The 15,788-nt window shown below is 42.7% G+C and overlaps 1 protein-coding gene and 1 long non-coding RNA gene across 4 annotated transcripts in view; one reads left to right on the top strand and one right to left on the bottom strand.

The window, feature by feature from the left end:
- Nucleotides 1-1,700: 1,700 nt before the first annotated feature.
- LOC102996041 (uncharacterized) lies at nt 1,701-5,813 on the bottom strand. The gene is made up of 3 exons (XR_448587.3): nt 5,631-5,813; nt 4,265-4,342; nt 1,701-3,184 (listed from the first exon to the last, which is right to left on the bottom strand). It is a non-coding gene; the product is annotated as an uncharacterized lncRNA (long non-coding RNA).
- Nucleotides 5,814-6,245: 432 nt separating this feature from the next.
- The window catches only part of AHCYL2 (adenosylhomocysteinase like 2), a 165,525-nt gene continuing 155,982 nt past the window's right edge, over nt 6,246-15,788 (top strand). For 2 of the 3 annotated variants that reach the window (XM_024128428.3, XM_024128419.3), the window contains exon 1: nt 6,249-6,653. In XM_024128428.3, coding sequence (XP_023984196.1) covers nt 6,291-6,653 — 363 coding nt within the window. In that variant the 5' untranslated portion in view covers nt 6,249-6,290. Of the gene's footprint in view, nt 6,654-15,788 lie in introns of all 3 variants that reach the window. The other variant, XM_024128416.3, reaches the window with a different exon arrangement.

Genomic DNA, 15,788 nt, shown 5'->3' with positions numbered 1-15,788 from the left:
GAAATTGAAAAGATAGAGAAGCACAAAGAACAACCTAATAATAAACACCCACATTCCCACTACTCAGAAATAACTTTTAAAAAATCATTTTATCATATTTGCTTCCAGCCTACTTTTTAAAAAGAAATATAACAGATTTAGCTATAAAGTCCCCTTTGACCAACACTCCTGTCCTATTTTTCCTCCCACTTTCCCCTTCCTCCACAGAAAAACAACTGTCTGAATTTAGTGGGTTTCCTTCCAGTCCATTTTTATATTTTCATATGTGCAAATGAAGCTATGCATCCATAAACTATGTATTGCTTTTGTCTGCTTTTATTTTTTTAATTATATTTTTTATTGAAGTATAGTTGATTTACAATATATTAGTTTCAGGTGTACAGCACAGTGATTCAGTATTTTTATAGATTATACCCCATTAAAAGTTATTACAAAATAATGTATATAATTCCCTGTTCTGTACAATATAGTTTTGCCTGCTCTTAAAGTTTTTTTTTTAATTATTTTATTTTATTTATTTTTGGCTGCGTTGGGTCTTCGTTGCTGCACGCGGGCTTTCTCTAGTTGCGGCGAGTGGGGGCTACTCTGCATTGCGGTGTGCAGGCTTCTCATTGTGGTGGCTTCTTTTGTTGTGGAGCATGGGCTCTAGGTGCACAGGCTTCAGTAGTTGTGGCACATGGGCTTAGTTGCTCCGCGGCATGTGGGATCTTCCTGGACCAGGGATTGAACCTGTGTCCCCTGCACTGACAGGCGGATTCTTAACCACTGTGCCACCCGGGAAGTCCCTGCTTTTAAAGTTTTAATTTTCATCTTAATTATGCATGATATAGTTTGAAAAGTCAAATAGTTCTACAGGTCTTGTTGATTAAAGCAGCTATCTCAGTACCCCATAATTTCCTGTTCCTGGGAGCCAACCACTTTATTTTAGATGATCCTTATGATATTTACTTCCATATGTCTGAATAACATGATAATGCCATCTCTTGAATGTTCATTTTAGGTGTTATCATTTGACCTCCCAATATAGAGAATATGGATTTAGCTCATTTTCACTCTGCCTACAAGGAGGGAAAAAGAGATGGAGCGGGGAGGAGTCAATAGTGACAGTTTTGAAAGCTGGAAAGCAAATGAGTGGCAATTTGGCAGTCTTGAAAAGGCTAAAATAAAGTTTTAGCCAGCACTAGGGAAAACTTATATTGCAGCACCCCTAAAAGGCTCTGAATTGGCAGGTACTTTAGAAGGTAGAAATGAAAGCAGGAGGATTGGTTTCTGATCCCCTTCCTAACTCTGAACAGTGAGATGACTGCCCTTCCCAACTTTGGCTGGTTGTCAGTTCATTCTCTGGAGAAGGCAAAAAGGGTCTGTAGTATTTGAAGGCATTCTCTTCTGGCTTCCAGAAGTTCATTTTAAGAAGTTCAGTATCTTTCTGACTCTTGAACTTTTGTAAAACTGTTCCTTGATCCACTCCAGACATTTGAAGGATTATCTCTTTGTCCCCAGAGTTTTGAAATTTAATAGTGATGTGTATTAATGTAGGTTTATTTTCATCTATTGGGCTGGCACCTAGTGGCCCCTTTCATTATGGAAATTCTCCTTTTTCAGTTTTGGGAAAATTTTTGAGTTATTTATTTGAATTCCCCCCTCCCACACCCCCAATTTTCCTTGTCACTTTCTTTTCTTTTCTTTCTTTTTTTTTTTTTTTTTTTTTGTGAATGGTATTTTTTTAAATTTATTTTATTTTTGGCTGCATTGGGTCTGTTGCTGCGCGCGGGTTTTCTCTAGTTGCGGTGAGTGGGGGCTACTCTTTGTTGTTGTGTGTGGGCTTCTCATTGTGGTGGCTTCTCTCATTGCAGAGCACAGACTAGGCATGCAGGCTTCAGTAGTTGTGGTGCGTGGGCTTCAGTAGTGGTGGCTCGCGGGCTCTAGAGCACAGGCTCAGTAGTTGTGGTGCATGGGCTTAGTTGCTCCGCGGCATGTGGGATCTTCCCGGACCAGGGATCGAACCCGTGTCCCCTGCATTGGCAGGCGGATTCTTAACCACTGTGCCACCAGGGAAACCCTTTTTTTTTTTTTAAATTAGAGAAAAAACGTGTATTGAAGATCTGAAAAACAATTCCTAAGAGATCAGCTTTTCCAGAAAAGTGGCTACCCAATGCATTGTACCTATCATGTTAAGACGTGCACTGGACACAAATATAAAAACCACGACTAACACAAAATTGTAAATCCACTATACTTCAATTAAAAAAAAATAAAAACCATGAAATAAGCCACCATTACTCAACAATCTGAGCAAAGATAAACTGCATCTTTCCTATTTTTAATTTCTTCCTCCTTTTTTTTTTTTGGCAGTGCCGTGTGGCTTGTGGGATCTTAGTTCCCTGACCAGGGATTGAACCTAGGCCCTTGGCAGTGAGAGCACAGAGCCCTAACCACTGGACAACCAGGGAATTCCCAATTTCTTCCTCTTTTTATTTATTGAGTTTTAAAAAATTTCTGCTAGTATGCTTTCATTTTAAAGGTCTCATGTTTGTTTTCTGAATGTTCACTTCTTGAAACAGCATGTACATTCACAAATAAAATATCTTAAGTCTCTGAGGATATTGATGATTTTTTGGGGGGGTGTCTTGATTTCTTCTTGATGCATAGCCTCTGTTTCCTCCCAGTTGTTGTTTTCTGCGTGCTTATGTTGATCTCTGTCTTCCATATTAAAGGTTTTCTTGTATAACTTGTGACTTTATCTACTCATACTTAAGAGTGTAGCACTAAGTAGTTCTCTGGAAACTCTGCAAACATGGGTGTGGTCTTCACCGAGGGTGATCTGGCTGGCCTATTTCCTGGGGAACTCTCAATGTTATATCTTCAAGTTTTCTCTCTTGGACTGGTCAGATTATCTTAGAGAAGTTCTTCCAGTCTCCTGCATAGAAGATACATTTCTGCCCGCCAGGGTCTGGAAGCTGAATGAGTCAGGTGAGGGAAGAGGACCTGTAGTCTAAATATTTCATAAACTAAATAGTTCATAAACTTGTGCTTAATTATCCTGTTTCCATTTCGGTATTTCCACCTTCAACTGTGCCTTGTGTCCCTCAGTAACAAAGATGGCAGAAGCAGCAGGTGTGTAGGATAGAGTTGAGAATGGGTGAGGAATGTGTCCTGATGTTTGGCCTCAAACAGTGGATGGTGCCTGGATAATTAAACGATGAATATCAGTTTCTTTCCAGTGCTCCAACTCCTTATGTTTTGTAACCACATCCCATTGAAGAATTAGTTCATCCCCTCAGTAATCAAGTCTAGTGGCCGTCCAGGTAGGCAGCTGCTGCCTATGAGCTTTAACACAGGCCAGGTGGCTGTACCACAGCTCCCTTGTGCATTAGGGGGAAGAAAGAAATCAGTTATAGAGCTGCTAATCTCTTCTCTGACAGCTGGAGGATGAAGCTCTAAGCTGGTTCTTTATAATAGGAAGGAAATTCTGAAAGACAGAGTGTGAAGAGAAAGCTTAAGAAGCCCTTGCGTCTGGTGGACTTGTGGGCTTTGTGGAAATGGAAGTGCTCAGATGCCTTCCAACTCACAGTGTTAGGCACAAATTTTTGAAGGCCAGGATACAAAAGATTCCATCCAGTGTAGGACAACTCCACAAATGAACAGATTTCCAAGATAGCAGTCGCACAGGGAAGGAGATCAAGGCAGGTGATTTCTCCCTCTCCTTCTTGCCAGGGGAAAAATAGTTGATCCAAAGACTAGATGTCCAGTGGCCTTCTGGGGTTGTCAGGGCAATCACTTACTCTCTGAACAACCATAAACTGTAAGATCCCCTTTGCCTCAGTTTCTCTGAGAACGGAGAAGAAATGACCTACCCCATAATCTGTCACCCAGAGTCAATTGTATTTTAATGTATTGCTTTTTTCAAGTATTATTTACACAGTTAAAATCTAATAGAATGTGCAATTCTGTTTCCTGCTTTTTAGCTTATTATTTTATCATGAGCATTTATTTCCCTTCATCATTAAAAAAAGTTCTTGGCCAACTTAATTTTAAAGGTTGTAACCATTCCTCTGTTGTTGGACATTAGTATCAGATAACTTGTCATAATTCAAAATAAAACTGCCATACATGTCTTTGGGTTTACACCTTTTAAAATAAATTTAAAATTTTAAAATAATACAGAAAAGTACAAAGTAAAAAAAAAAACTCACCCCAAATCCCATCACTTAAAGAAATCACTATTCATATTTTAGTTACTGTTCCTCTCTGCTGATACACTTACCTGAATTTCATATTATCTCCTTGAAACCGAGCAAGAGTCTGTGGTGCCCTCTCGGGTGCTCCTCTGTGTCCCCTGTTTCTTGTTTGTAGTAAAGAAAAAAAAAGGCTTTAATCTCCTAGGTCTTCCCCAAATTCCAAAGAGCAGGCTCAAGCATTAATAGGACAATAGAGTCACAGGACATAGTTCCAGTTCCTCCTGAAGGGATATAGATAACAATCTGATAGGTATCTTTGAGTTCTAAAGAAACTAAGACCCCTACCCATGTGGAGGATAGTGACTACATGCATGTGACCACAAGCATGGGTACCCTAGACTGGTTGGAACCAGAAGGTTGAGATTCCGGAGACATCACCCTGTTACTTCACCACCGACCAATCAGAATTAAGTCACACATCCTGCAGCGCTAAATTTTGTCTATCAGGGAGGTCGGGCTTTTTGAGCACTAGCTGCCTGTTCTGCTTGGCACCCTGCAATAAACTTTTCTCTGCTCCAAACTTTGACATTTTGGTTTACTTGACCTCATTGTGCCACTGGCACACGAACTTGGGTTGGACATCTATTAGAATTAACAGGGCAGGAATTCCCTTGCCGTCCGGTGGTTAGGACTCCGTGCTTTCACTGCCAAGGGTTCACTCCCTGATCGGGGAACTAAGACGCCGCAAGCTGTGTAGAGGGGCAAAAAAATAATAATAATAATAAAGAGGGAATTAATTAACAGGGCAAAAGAATTGGCCTTGTTTAAGGCAACATGTAATTTTAAAAAAATTTATTTAGGCTGCATTGGGTCCTCGTTGTTGCGCGTGGGCTTTCTCTAGTTGGGGCGAGCAGGGGCTCTAGGTGCTCCGGCTTCAGTAGTTGTGGCTCTCCGGCTCTAGAGCGCAGACTCAGTAGTTGTGGCTCACGGGCTTAGTCGCTCCACAGCATGTGGCATCTTCCCGGACCAGGGGTCGAACCCATGTCCTTTACACTGGCTGGCGGATTCTTAACCACTGTGCCACCAGGGAAGTCCCCAACGTGTAATTCTTTAGCCTTGAAATTTTGACCTAGTGATACCCAACTTCTTTTTTTGGACTGATGTTAAATTCCAAGCTCAGAATGTTCTAGAAATCACCACAGCAGTCAAGGTCCCAATTTATTCCTTCTAAAAACAGAGCCATTAAAGTTCGGAAAGCTGTTAGGGTCCCGATTTCATTGATGCAGAAAAATCAAGTCACTTTAAGCCGTAAGTCGGCGCTCTCCCCACGTGACACCGCTTTTCCTTTAAATGCCTGCTCACGTGATCGTAGACTTGCACACTCGGAGGCAATTTACAATGTTAGGGTAGAAAGTCATTCCTCCCCCACCTTCCCAACCCTAGGGTTTCTACCGTTCGTTCCCCGGAAGCCGCAACTCCTCTGGAGACTTTCTCTTCCTCATGTCGTGTCACCCGTTGTCACTCCTTTCCGTTAGTCGCCGGCACTAGACCTCCATCTCTACTACAGAATCCCGCTTGCTGGAGGAAGGGGGACTGGGACTACAATTCCCAGGGGGCATCGTGCGCCCTGCCCTTGGCGGCGCGCAGTGGTGGTCGGGGGCTGAGGTCCCACTGTCTTTTTGCCTCGTGCGGCCCAGAGCAAGCGCACTACAGGTTCCGTGGCTCCACGCGCGCGAGCGAGCCAGGTCGGGGCGGGGCGGGCCAGGGCGGTGGGGGAGAGGCCGGGGCTGGCTGGCGGGCGGGCAGAGGAAGGGGGTGGGAGCGGAGGCGATGGGGGGGAGGAGTGGGGGAATGGGGGGGCGCGTGCGGCCCAGAGCAAGCGCACTACAGGTTCCGTGGCTCCACGCGCGCGAGCGAGCCAGGTCGGGGCGGGGCGGGCCAGGGCGGTGGGGGAGAGGCCGGGGCTGGCTGGCGGGCGGGCAGAGGAAGGGGGTGGGAGCGGAGGCGATGGAGGGGAGGAGTGGGGGAATGGGGGAGGGATGGGGAAGGGAGGCGGGAGGCGGGGCCGAGCAGGAGCTGGAGTCTGAGCCGGCGGTTGCAGTGGAGGCGGTGATGTCGGTGCAGGTCGTGTCAGCAGCGGCTGCCGCGAAGGTGCCTGAGGTGGAGCTGAAGGACCTGAGCCCCTCCGAGGCGGAGCCGCAGCTGGGACTGAGCACGGCGGCCGTGAGCGCCATGGCCCCCCCAGCGGGCGGCGGGGACCCTGAAGCTCCAGCTCCCGCGGCGGAGCGGCCCCCGGCCCCTGGCCCGGGATCGGGGCCCGCTGCGGCTCTCAGCCCCGCCGCTGGGAAAGTGCCTCAGGCGTCGGCCATGAAGCGGAGCGACCCTCATCACCAGCATCAGAGGCACCGGGACGGCGGCGAGGCCCTGGTCAGCCCCGACGGCACCGTCACCGAGGCGCCGCGCACGGTCAAGAAGGTATTGGGGCCGGGCTGCCTCTTTCGGAGAGCGAGGGTGGGAGGGGGAACCGCAGATCCTCTCGGCGCTGCGGCACCACCCTCCAGGCCCTCCCTTCTGATCGTAGGAGCAGAGAGATCCCTTTTCCCCTTAAACCCGCTCTCTCAGAGATGTTCCCACCCGGGCCCCAGTGCTGGGGAGCGAAGACTCCCAGTGGTACGGATGTACTTAGCTGGGAATAACATGGAGGTAGCTCTCTCCCCTGCTCCTTGGAATAGTATTTACCCCTCTCTGTACTCCCAACATACTCCCGTGTGTATTTTCCAGACTATCGGGGAGAAGACCCCGATGGTGTAGAAAAAGCTTACTGCTTATGAGAGTTCATCCAGCAATAAGGGTGGAAAGAGCTTTTCTATTTGGAGATCTTTTCTATAAGGAGTAGTTACCTCGCACTGAGATCCTCAGTTGTCTGGTTTCTGTACAGATGATGATTTTCTGCCTTTCTGTGGCTAAGCGCTTCCATCGAGCAGTATTGATGCCGTGCCCTTCATTCCAGATACTGCAATATCCTTACATCTTCTCTGAATGTAGAAGGGTAATGGAGAGATTCTCTTCACTGTTTTCTCTTCAGAGGTTTGTTCTCACTGCTCAGTAGTTGGTCACCAGGATTATTAGACTGTGTATGAAGAGAATGATTGTTTTATTGGTTCTTTTATTATGATCTGAAAGTGTTAGGAAGAAATGCTTCTACTTTTGGGAAAGGCGATCACTGTGGGGTTTTCTGTCTCAGCTGTCAGCTTCTTTCAGATATAGTTTTGAAGAGGCCGTAGCCTCAGAACACCAAGCAGTAGGTGTGCCTAGATGTTTGATATTCCCAGTATTACCCTTACAATGGCTATCTGTGGTGTGTCTGTCCTCTCATAAAGCAAATCAGTACGGAAGAAAAAGGGCAAATATTGCAAAAACAGAGATGAGGATCGTCTGAAAAGGGATTATCATTTTAATTTCCGAGGTATAATGTGAACACAGTAATTTATAGGTTTTTTTACTTTGTGAATGATTTTTAAAAATCTATTTAATTTATTTTTGACTGTGTTGGGTCTTTGTCGCTGTACGCGGGCTTTCTCTAGTTGAGGCGAGCGGGGGCTACTCTTCATTGCGGTGGCTTCTTTTGTTGCAGAGCACGGGCTTCAGTAGTTGTGGCTCGTGGGCTCTAGAGCGCAGGATCAGTAGTTGTGGTGCACGGGCTTAGTTGCTCCTGGGCATGTGGGATCTTCCCGGACCAGGGCTCGAACCCGTGTTCCCTGCCTTGGCAGGCGTATTCTTAACACCTGGCCACCAGGGAAGTCCCCTTGTGAATTATTTTTAATTGCTTTATCAGAACAGCAAGGAAGTGATGTGAAGTCTACATTGGTTTCACTGTGCAGGATTCAGCTGAGTTGGAACCTTGTATCCAGCCTAACTTTGGTTGTAATAGCCTCATTATTAAGGTATGAAGCAGAGAACACTTCCATTTTAATTACCCCAATATAGGTGATAACATCAGAGGCAAGACTGAAGGAATTTGTTTAATGATGCTTTAGGACGGTGTCTTTCTCATTTGCATTATGAAACGTCCCTGGGAGGAATTATAGGAGGGAAGAGAGGCAGCACAGGCACCAGTGCTGGTACTACCTAGATCTGAGTCTGGAAATCTGAAATGTATTTGTAACTAGTTGAGGTGCTTTATAACTTTGGCCAAATCCAGTGATTAAGGGTCTTTTTGTGCAAAATCTGTATTTTGATTAGGTCTCTTGAGGGTAAGAGTATTTAACAAATTGCCTTTATTTATTTTTTTGGCCTTGTCATGAAGCTTGTGGGATCTTAGTTCCCTGACCAGGAATTGAACCCGGGGCCACAGCAGTGAAAGCACGGAGTCCTAACCACTGGACCACCAGGGAACTCCCCAACAAATTGCTTTTTTAAAAAAAAAATAATTATTTTTATTTATTTGGCTGCATCGGGTCTTAGTTGCGGCACGTGGGATCTTCGTTGCAGCATGTGGGGTCTTTTTGTGTGGCCCGCGGGCTCAAATTGCCTTTAGAACATGGGATTTACAGTCAAGCAGACCTGGGTTTGAATCCTAGTACCCCCACTAACTAGCTTTTGGGTAATTTCCAAATTCTCTAAATCTTAGTTTTCTCTTTTGTAAAGTGAGGTTACTAATACGATTGAGGATTAGAAATATTTGTAGAGGGCTTAGCATTGAACTTGGCACATATAGTGAGGCCTTAAGAAATTACAGCAATTATTAAGAATTGATTTTATTTTTTTCTTCCTTCCATCGTGGCTTAAGTGCACCACTATGGCTTCCTTTAAAAGGTGCATACTATTCAATACATTCTATATAAAGCAGTGAAAAAATCACAGGCCAGCATCAGTCTGTTTTTCCTAATTCTAGATGTGTTTCTTGACCATTTTCCTTGTTGCTGAACTACCTTCTTCCTGTTTTTTCAGCATCAAAATGTAGGTCCCATGATTCTAGATTTACTCAGCAGCCTCAAGGCTATGGAAGACAGGGCTGAGCTTGCCTTACAATGTTAATTGCAACCAAAACACAACTTCTGTACTGGAAGTTAAGCAGGCAAAGCTCCGGGCGAGGATGCAGCTCTATGACACAACTACAGGCATTGCTGAGCTACTTTTGGGGGGCAGAATCTTTAACTTTCTTGACATCGAATTAGCTAAATTAAAACAAGTGCATGAGACTGACCTTCTTTCTTCAAGTTGAAAGTCACCTCCCCAAGGGACTGCAGTGTGATATTTTGATTTGTTAAGCCTTTCTTGATTTTTAATTTATTTAAATAATCATTCTGACCTTGACTCCCGTCTGCTTTTATTTTAGTGTAGGGAGGGACTGGAGGTACTTAGGATTGAAATAGCTACCTTTGTCTGTGTAATTGGTGACCATTGCTTTTATTTTGTAACTGTCACATACAAGCTTGTTTATCTTAAGCATATTTCCATTGATGGTTTTCCTTACTCCATTTGTGTATCTGTCATCAGTTTTCTTAGTACTGTTACTCTGTTCAGTCACACAAGGGAAATAAGCTTTTCATAAGAGCCAGACTTTCCAAGTGCAGCATTTAATAAGAATGAACATATGGTGTGCAGGTTACTCAGTCCCATCTTATCTTTGGCATCTACCTCCATCCTGTAATTTCTGGTGCTCTGGGGACCAGATCTTGTCACCGTGGCTATCATATATTTGTATATAATGTTTTTCTTCATAAGTGAACTCAACAAACCAAAAATCTCTGTAAGAAGGGATTTGTGAAATAGGAAGATAAAGTCCACAGTGAATGCAGTTGCAATAGTTGAGAGGATTTCTTCCCTGTGTTCTTGAAAATGGGGTAATAGGAATGTCACAGCACAGCAGGGAAAACAAGGCAGGAGAGGATTTATTTCAGAAAAGTTAAAACTTTCTGACAATAAGGCTGAGCCTAAGAACCACAACTAGTTTGTGCTTACGTCAATGTCAGTAATGACCATGTTCAAGCAGATTCCTTTTTTTTTTTGGCAAATGAATCCACCTTGCGCTGGCTTTGTTGCTGTCAGCAGAGAATGAGTTGAGCCATGCTAGTGCTTTCTTGCCCTGAATTCTTTAAGCTCTTTATCTGGTTAATTATGGACTACTAAAATGGAACCTTTTGGATATAGTCATGGGAATGGGGGAGAAGTATTACTCCTTTTGCCAGTTAGGAAAGTACAGCCTTGCAAATGTTCAGTAAGGCACTTGGCAGACTGACCGTAATAACAGTTACCATTAATTGGCCTTTTATATGTTATTGGCATTTTTCTAATCCTGACAGCTACACAATGAGATATAAGTGACATTATCTCCATTTCACAGATAAGGAAATGAGGTCCAGAGAAGGTAAAGTGCCTTGACCAAGGTTATACATCTAGAAAGTGGCAAAGGTAGGACTTGAAACCCCTGTATTAAATCTTGGTCTGTTTCCAAAGCCCGTGTCCTTTTTATTATGCCACACTGATTCTAACTTCTTAGTTGCTGGGTTCTGGCTTTCTCCCAGAAGTCTGTCAGAATACTCAGTGAACTCTAAGTTATGTCTTTCTGGTTTAAGACTTAGGTCATCCCAAATCCAAAGTAAGGAGGGTCTGAGTCAGGGCTTTAAGAAGAGGACGGGAAAAAAATTGTACAAATGTAGAATCTCAGAGAATTGTAAAGTTATGAGAGTGGGAGAAGAGGATCTTGTATGTATATAAAAAAGCATTTCAAGATCAATGATGCATTTTCACATTAGGAATTTAGTGATAATTTGAGAGATGTATTCTTATTTTTAAAGTTATAAATAAATCAGGAGTACCCGAGGACTATGCTCCTCCTTCCTGTCCAGCTAACAGTTTTCCTTGTTCTTTTAAGACCCACCTTCTCTTATGAATCAATCTCTAGTTAAACATTTTGAAAATTAGAAGGGGAAGCATATTGTTATGTATTCCTGCTGTGTCCCAGGCATTGTATTAGAGCTTTACATATACTATTTTATTTAACCCTTTTAAGAGCTCTCAGAAATAGGTAGTGTTATCCTTGTTTTATTGAGGAAACCCGAGGGTTGGAGAGATTAAGGAATTTGTCTCGAGGTTACACGTTTAGTAAGTAACTGTGATGTGAGCTAACAGAACTCTAATCTGTTTGACTCTCATGCACAAACTCCATTGCTTTTCTTTCTTCTTTTTTTTTTTTTTTTTGGTCCAGCGGCATGTGGATCTTAGTTCCCTGACCAGGGATCGAACCTGCACCCCTTACATTGGAAGTGTGGAGTCTTAACCACTGACCACCAGGGAAGTCCCTCCATTGCTTTTCTTTCTTTTTTTAAAAAAATTTAAATATTTATTTATTTGGCTGCGTTGGGTCTTAGTTACAGCACGCAGGATCTTCACTGTGGCATGTGGGATCTTTAGTTGCGTCATGTGGTATCTAGTTCCCTGACCAGGGATCAAACCTGGGCTCCCTGAATTGAGAATGCAGAGTCTTACCCACTGGACCACCAGGGAAGTCCCTCCATTGCTTTTCAGTTGAAGTATTTCTCTGTTCAAAGCTTAGCTTAAACCTTTCAAATCTTATTTAATCTGTATATTTTTGTGGATGTTTCTGTTACTTCACTAACAGGTGGTTTTTTATTTATTGAACTTATTTAATGGTCTTACCATTTATTTATGTGAACATTTACGAATTTTCTGAGAAGGCAGCCCTTATTTTGTATAATTTCTGAATTCTCTTCTTCCTGGGAAAGATTGAACATTAAGAGCTGTTTTAGGAGGTTGCTCAGAGCTGAAGTTGCAGTTGTGTATTTAATGTCCTGAGGAAGACGACTTTGGTCCTTAGTGTCCAGTTCATAGAAGAAATGGATAGTTCATGAAAAGAGAGAGTGAGTTTCTTTATTATATCATTTCCTTGAAAGTGTTCTCCTCCCCCACAGTAAAAGGAAAAAAAGGAAGAGATTTGTTGGGATCTTCATTCAGACTTCATTCTTTCTTGTAGTCCTTGTTTAAATAATTCAGAGAGGTAAAACTGAGGTGGATGGGAGAAGAGTAAATCTTGGCAGCTGCCCCGATCCACCCGCTTGCCATCGTGTTCAGGTGGTATGCACAATTAGAGGAGCTGAAATTCCACTCCCCCAATAGGAGGTTTAGTTAGATTGATCAGGTTTCTATGGAATTTGGAGGAGCTTTTTATAGTCTGAATGACCTATGACCCGAGATTTGGTGAGAGGTGAGCAGAGGAGAAAGCAGTGGAGTGAAATCTCTTCTGTAATGGTTCTAAGTAAAACTACTTTGATTAAATTAAATAACTTAAGCCATATGATGTGTATGATTTTCAGTTCCCTCTTCCCCATCTATATTGTGCAGCAATTCAGTTAGCCATTTTCCCTCTTGGACACTGCATTGATAGCTGGTGATTTCCTATTCTTTTTTTTTTTTTTTTAAGGGTCTTTCAATAGAAATGGATTAGTTTGGGGCACCTGCTTCTTTTTATCTCAGAACTTATATTAAGGAAGGGCATAGAGGTTCTAGAGCTGCTAGTTGAGTTTCTCTAAGTCAGGCTTTTCCTTAAAGCCTTTCTGAATACTGCAAAGCTGTCATTGAAAGTTAAGCAAGCTGAGACTTAAATTGGCTTCATCTTCCCTACAGATTTATCTCCCGCAGTGCTCCAATGTGAACCCTTCTGATCATTCTAAAAGATTTGATTTGATATTGTTGACTACCTTTTCTTGGAAACTCTTTTCTCGGCTTCAGTTATAACTTCACTTATGGCTACCATTTACTGAATACTTACTCTCTTCTAGGCATCTATCTATCTCATCTCATTTAATCCTCATAGCAACTTTATCAGATGAATATTATTATCTTTATTTTGTAGATTAGAAAATATAGGCCCAAAGAGACTAATTAACTTGCCCAAGGCTTTGCCAATCTTTGATGCCTTTGGGATCAGTGAGATGAAACACTGCCCACAGCAATAGTGAGAGGCTTTGCCACACTGCCAACCCCTTACTTTTCTGATTAAACGCCCATGTGAAATTTGCTTAAGTTATTGCACCTAGGCTGCTGAGACTATTCTGCAACTTTTTGGATCCCAGGATCTACCCTCTTCCAAGGGGAGGCCTCACATCCCTGTTTACCTCAGTCACTTCCTGACGCCTAGTCAACCATTGTCTTCCTAATACTCATTCCCTTAACACTCTCCTCATCCTCTCAGCCAGTCCAATCTTCCCAAACCTTTCCACTGTGTTCTCTACAACTTGCCCCTTCATTATCAGTAAATCTTCTTGTAGCATCAGCCTCTAGCAGCAAGATCAAGTTACAGCGGCAACAGTGACACCTGGCATCCGGTATCCTGAACTATAATGGTGCAGCCCAAGCTGCAGCATCTCCTGCTTGGCATAAGCAAACATGACATCTTTTCCAAGCCCATTCTGTGGTGGTGTTTTTAACTGTGTAGCCCTGAAAGCTACCTTATGTCCCTTCTGTAAATTCTTTTTCTGTCCAACTCAGCCAGAGGTGACTTCTGCTGTTTATGGTACTCTGAGTGACGCACTGGTTGAACCTAACCATCTGCCTTTTTAGTTGCCTGCATCTATGGAGCTGAGAGTTGCAAGAGAAAATCAGAAAACCAGGTAGATCGATGTCACTATAAATTCATAGCTGTCAACCTCATATGCTTGATCATCGTTGCCTCGTAATGTTATACATTTTCAAGTAAGGTTACTTTCACTCACTGCAAATGATTATTTCATACTGTATCTTTTTACTTCTAATTTCACGTGTGTTCTTTTTAAACTAGTGATATGCCTTATACTTGTTATAAAAAACAGAAACCACCAAAAGGGAATTCCTTCATCTTTGTACTTCCCAAATCTACAAACCTACCTCCATCTGGGGTTCATCTTTTTCTCTTTCCCTCATGTTATGATAGGGGAAGATGTGTCCTTCATTCTGTCAAAGGCCAGTCCCTCCACAAGCGTTCTAATCACGTTCTCCAGTCTTCTTTTTTTTTGTTTTTTAAGATTTAATTTTATTTATTTTTGGCTGCGTTGGGTCTTTGTTGCTGCTTGTGGCCTTTCTCTAGTTGTGGTGAGCAGGGGCTACTCTTCGTTGTGGTGCGAGGGCTTCTCCTTGCAGTGGCTTCTCGTGTTGTGGAGCACGGGCTCTAGGCATGCGGGCTAAGTAGTTGTGGCACGAGGGCTTAGTTGCTCCGCGGCATGTGGGATCTTCCCAGACCAGGGATAGAACCCGTGTCCCCTGCATTGGCAGGTGGATTCTTATCCACTGTGCCACCAGGTAAGTCCCTCCAGCCTTCTTAAAGAACTTCTTCCTTTGGTTATTTCCTCTTTCTATTGGAGCCTTTCCTACAGATTTCCTTGCTCTAATCTCTCCCATTTTGAAAACCCTGTCCTCTAACCTCCATATCTCCTTTCTGCTACTGTCCTATCTTTCTACTCTCTTGTGCAGCTAAGTTTCTTAAAGGAGTTTTCAGTGTATGCTATATACACACCTTTTGTCTTCCCACACTCTTTAACCCACTTCTACTCTAATACTCTGACCCACACGACGCCCTCTTGCTGAAGCTGGTAATGTCCATCAGATTCTCACATGGCTATCTGTTTTTTTCATCTCTCATCATATCAGACCTCTTGGCAGCATTTGACACCAATTTCTTACCAAAACACTCTCCTCTCTTGGCTTCCATTACCCTCCTCCTCACTCGTTTTCCTCTTATTTCCCCAGCTGCTCCTTCTCAGTCTGCTTTATGGGTTCTTTCTCCTTGATCCTGGGTTCTTTCTCCTTGATCCTCTGCTCTTTCCATTGTGTTTTCTCCCTAAGTCATCCACAGCATTCCTGTGCCTTTGAGTATCATCTACATACCAACAGCTCCCCAGATTATTTCTTTAGCCAGGACCCCTCTTCTGAATGCCAATGTGTGTGTGTGTGTACAACTCCCTACTTGCAGTTGGACTTCAGAACTAATGTCGAAAATGGAATTTTTATCTCCTGTCTAATCCTCAAAATATGTTCTTCTTGTTTTCTTCATGTCAGTAAAATGGTATTTACATTATTTTTTACCTTTTTTAAAAAAAAGTTGTTTTTAATTACACAAGTAATGCTTGAATGTATTCTTGTGAAACAATTCAATCTAGTGAAGGAAACTCCTTCCTTGGCCCTCAGCCAGTCTTGTTCCCCTCCCCAGAGACCTCTGCTATCAACTTATCTTTTTCAACTTTACATTCATATTGTACATAGAGAAATTGGTAGTTTTATAATAACTTGTACATAAGTAAAAGCACATTATATATATATACATTGTTTTGCAAGTTGCTTTTTCCACTTAACAGAATGTCTTGGAGCTTTTTACATATCATTACATATATATGTATCTCATACTTTTTGACTGCCGAGTAGATTTCCAAAGTCTATATACCATTGTTGTTTATTAAACTATTCTGTTGATGCACATTTAACTTAATTTTTATATGCTATAGTAGCGATCTGTATGCATTCTTTTGGTGTACATGTATAAGTGTTTCTCTAGGATAGATACCTAAAAGTAGAATTTTGGAGTTGAAAGATATCCACATTTTTTTTTTTTTTTTTTTT

Source organism: Physeter macrocephalus, chromosome 5 (genome assembly GCF_002837175.3).
Source record: "Physeter macrocephalus isolate SW-GA chromosome 5, ASM283717v5, whole genome shotgun sequence".
NCBI classification, from domain to species: domain Eukaryota; kingdom Metazoa; phylum Chordata; class Mammalia; order Artiodactyla; family Physeteridae; genus Physeter; species Physeter macrocephalus.
The sequence above is the reverse complement of the archived record's forward strand: the minus strand, read 5'-3'. Positions and strand labels throughout refer to the sequence as shown.